At 25.1% G+C, this 5,034-nt stretch overlaps 1 protein-coding gene across 1 annotated transcript; it reads left to right on the forward strand.

Annotated features, from left to right (window-relative positions):
• The first annotated feature begins 1,583 nt into the window (after positions 1-1,583).
• Positions 1,584-4,635, forward strand: LOC113554074 (omega-amidase NIT2-like). Its single transcript, XM_026957752.1, has 6 exons — positions 1,584-1,684; positions 2,381-2,527; positions 3,153-3,337; positions 3,727-3,895; positions 4,021-4,254; positions 4,347-4,635. Exons 1-6 carry the CDS (start codon positions 1,663-1,665, stop codon positions 4,442-4,444), a joined length of 855 nt encoding a protein of 284 aa, XP_026813553.1. The 5' UTR covers positions 1,584-1,662; the 3' UTR covers positions 4,445-4,635.
• Positions 4,636-5,034: the final 399 nt, after the last annotated feature.

Raw genomic sequence — 5,034 nt, forward strand, 5'->3', positions numbered from 1 at the left:
CTACCGGTTGTTTACAACATATGTTTTTAATAACAACTGCATGCAAGTATAATACTGATATATACAATATACATAGGTCCAATAAATTATAGAATATAGATAAAATTTGTTAATTGAACATTTGATAACTCGTAATCCTCGACATTTAAAGAAAAAATAATCCCCATTAAACTTATGTTGCATGCTTGTAAACTTTTAACTCTCTATAATTTTATAGTTTTATTCATTTTAAAACTTTGTATTATTTAGACTTAGAGTCCAGTCAACTGACCACTATTTAATTGTTATTTAAAATTAAGAAGTCTTCTAAGTCTTTGAAAATACGAAAACCCGTATATGTGTTCGGGGTTCCTTTAGTTATTTAATATTCATAATTACTTCATTGTTTTAATAAAATATACAAATATAACTTTCAAGTTAATTATGTAGGTATACATAAATAATTCATAAAATATCTAGGCGCATTTACTTGCGTAAAATTGAAGACTTATTAATGGTTTTTCGCAGAAAACGACACTTTGGCAGTGTATAATATTATATTTAGTTTTTAGTTATACGAAAAAATTAATCGAATTGGCAAGAAATCCTATAAATGAAAAAAATATAGATTTGACTAGAAAGGTCTGAAAAATTTTTTTAAATAAAGTTATTTTGTCGATTATAAGTTTTAATATACTTAATGGTACAAACTTAATATATAGTATAATAATGCAAATATGCAGCTGATTAATTCCATTTTTATACTCGATGAATGGTAGAATTAACGTGAGTGAATTACTATTCTAAAACCATATATGTTTTCTGTTAATTCTTCTTATTTTTAATTCTAAATGTTTTAATATATAATAGCCAAAAGGTATATAATTATAGCTTACTGTGTTGAAAAAAAGTGTTCACATATCCCAGTATATTATTGAAACATTTAATACGCTTAAGGCATTAAAATACGTTTTTATAATAGTCCCCTTCTGCACTTAATATTATTGTACGACCATTTGCATGAGTGCACGACACTGAATATAATAATAGTTAAATATATGTAGTATCTAATTGATAGGTAGTTAAACATTTATTAAAATTGTAGGTATGGTAAAAAAAAATCTATAATAGTAGCAATAGATTTTATATCGTGTTAGCGATAATTACAGTGGTCAAGAAAATAATAAATTATCAATTTAATATCTTTATATATACTATATGTACACTTATAATAAAATACTTAAACAGTGCATATGTATATGCGAAGGTGTAAATGTGTAATACCAGAAAAAAACATAAGTAAAATAAATAATTAACATACTTATTATAATGGTATTTTTTATACCAGATTATCCGTTTTGTTTGTTACTACAGATCACCACACTTATTGAGTAATGCCTAGTATATTTTTTTTTTCGTGATAGATTTCATTAGGTACTATATAGATGCTATATCAAATGTATCATATAGGTTAAAAAAAACAGTAATAATAACATTTTAATGGGTGTTGACTTGTAAAATGGTTAAAATGCTAAAATACTTAAATGCTTATCACTGTTTAAAATGGACTTTATAAATACTAGAATTGAACTCTACGGGTGAATCTCTAAAGTGTAACACTATATAAATACTTGCCCATCTAAAAATACTAGCTCAGTTAATCACGTACTTACGAAAGTTAAAATGACTTCTTCAAATTCTTCAGGTGATATACAAAATCAATAACTTTAACATAACATACTAACATGGTAGTTATAAATACCTACTATATATACATATACTGCTTGATTCTTTTATCGAATAACACTCATTATTTCAATATCTATTAACGTTTTTAAAAATTTGTTCCTACTTAATTCCTAGTCGAAATAAAACAACATTTAAAATAAAAAGTTATATTTTTATCGTTATAATTTTTTAGGTTTTTACGTTTTTGAATAAATAAATACATTTTTAATTTCATATTCTAAAGTAGAATATTTTTCGGATTATTTTGTTACATAAAACTCATAATTCGGACAAGTAGTTTTTTAGTTGAATTATAACTTATAAGTTTTTAAAGTTCAAATAATCGGAGTAGCAGAACAACAATTTACAAACGATATCTCTAGAACTCTCTAATCCGCTCTCCTAAATTTTAATTGCTTAAAAATTTAACTACTCGTAAACTACTCGTCCGAATTTGTATTTTTAGGTAAAATATTCTGCTTTAGAAAATAAAATAAAAAATGTATATTGTCATACAAAAATGTAAAAAATTAAAACGATAAAAAATATAATTTTTTTGTTTTATTTCGACTAAAAATAGTATAAAAAAATATTTTCAAAAATGTTTATAGATTTTAAAATAAAGAGTGTTTATTATTTAACATTTTTAATATCCAATTATTATACTAATTAGGTTTTCGGGCGGCCGTATTACAGTTGACCGTCACGGCTGACAAATCAAAAAACATAGCCATCGCTGTAAAACGTATACAGCAAGCAAAGTCAAACGGTTGCACACTAGCCGTATTACCGGAATGTTTCACTACACCATACGATAATGGTAAAATTGAATAAAAAATAATGTTACTCAGATATTATTTAAATTCTGAATGAAGTTATATTTTAACCATAAATTATGGTAAATTACTAATTATATTTAAAAAAAATGAAAATGTGAAATAGATAGATACGACTACGTGTATAAAGATGTATCTTATGTATGTAGAACTTATATATGTATAATTATTGAAATATAATAATTATAATATGTCAACCAAAACATTTACATAGGTACTTACTTAAAAATTAAAGTTTTTCATAAATATTTATGAACTATAGCTATTAAACAAAAAAAGTTATAAAAACAGTATAATATAAATAAATAATTTCTTATTAGATATTAATTTAAAATACCTATTCACATTCATTTATGTACTTATACATTATATTTAAGTACCTATTTGATATATATATATAATATGCAATAAAACTTATCATAATAAATTTGCAATGTACTAAAATATTTTTTTACTTAATTAAATTAATTAATTTAAGTAGGTATACAATACTATGCATATATAAATACGTAATAATATGAATATACCATTATAAAAACAAATTTACTTCAATTTAGATAAATAAACAAGTGATTTTTAGTCTAATCCCATTATTATTATTTTTTTTAGCTCTGTTTAGAAAATACGCTGAAATAATTCCCGGTGGTGAAACATGTAACGCTTTGTCACAAGCTGCCAAGTCGAATAAAATTTACGTTGTAGGTGGTTCATTCCCAGAGTTATGTGATGAAAACGTCTACAATACGTGTACAGTTTGGGATCCGAATGGAAACCTAATAGCCAAACATAGAAAAGTATTATTAATATTTTAATTTATAATTAAAAATACAGTGAAATCTCTGAATACCGGACATTCTTGGTCACCGAAATTTCGTCCGCTATTTAAATAAAGTAAATATTTGAAATTCATAAATGGTAATTGAGATTAAAATAGGTTTACGCTATTTGGAGGGTTTTCCATTGAAAAGTAGTAAAAATGTCCTTGTTCCCAAGAAAAGTCTACTAATAGAAGGTGTCCATTAGGGGATGTTTTTCTGTACTTACTTTGTAATAATTATTATATGTTTCAACTTTTGGACGATTAAACGTTAAACATTAAATACAGTAAACATTTTTTTTTATTTCAGTATTAAAATTTAAAAAGCTTAAAATGTTATAATTTTTTGAAAAAAAATATTTACAGGTGCATTTATTTGATGTAAATATCCCCGGTAGTACTTGCTTCAAAGAATCGAATGCTATGTCTCCAGGAAATACACTTAATACGTTCCAATTGGGCAAATTTAAGGTCGGACTGGGTATTTGTCATGACATGAGATTTTCGGAAATGGCAGCATTATATCAAAAACAAGGTTTGTCATTGCTCATTGTTAATTGTATGTACGGAATAATACATATGTAGCATTAATAATAATAGAATATTATTAATAAATATATATGATTATTATTTAACGTTGTATAATTTTTTGGATTTAAGGATGTGATTTGTTGATATATCCTGGTGCTTTTTGTACGGAGCTTGGACCACCACATTGGAGCTTATTGATTAGATTCAGAGCATTGGAAAATCAAACATTTGTAATTGCTGCTTCGCCGGCCAGGGACACTACATCTAATTACGTAGCATGGGGACATTCAATGGTTGCGGATCCGTGGGGTAAAATTGTAGAAGAAGCTAATGAAAAGGATATGGACTTATATGTAGATCTTGGTAAATATGATTTGTATTACCTATCTTAAACAGATCTTACTATTTGAAAATGAATGTTATAATATATCTATTGTTATTATTAAAATCTTTAGATTTTACTCTTCGGGAAAACATTAAACGGCAAATACCTACTGGAAATCAAAGAAGAACTGACATATACGATACAATTGATATGAAAAATATAAAGTAATACCTATTACGTATTGACTGAGACCAATGCATTTATACATAATCTTATTGTAATTGGTATTTTTGGAAATCGGAACACGTTGGACATTATTTTAATCATATTTTAATATGCAATTTACTAGTATATTAGTACGAAAAAAAATGTTAAAACTCATTTTTAAATTAAATAAAAAGTAAATAGGCATCTAGTATTTACACAATAAAAGTATGATAATATATTATAATCAAACCTTCTATTATTGTTATATAATATAATTTATAATACTAAACTATATAAAGTATTATATTGTTATAAATATTATAATACACAATATATATGCACCTAAAAATTTAAAATATTTATCATTAAATAACTACAAAAAATTATAAAAGAATTGGTTAACGAGTAGGAGACGAGTAATGAAATTAGTGATGACTTTATATTTATATACTGTATAGTATCTACTATATAAGTTAGACGTCTGATGTCTAACCTTTTCACTCTAACACGTGACGTAATGTGTAGGCGTAAAACGGTAAAACGTCAAAATCTTCAAATGCATGAACGATTCCAATGAATCACCGCTGCACTTCTACATAAACAACATATAT

This window comes from Rhopalosiphum maidis, chromosome 1 (genome assembly GCF_003676215.2).
Source record: "Rhopalosiphum maidis isolate BTI-1 chromosome 1, ASM367621v3, whole genome shotgun sequence".
In the NCBI taxonomy this organism is placed as follows: domain Eukaryota; kingdom Metazoa; phylum Arthropoda; class Insecta; order Hemiptera; family Aphididae; genus Rhopalosiphum; species Rhopalosiphum maidis.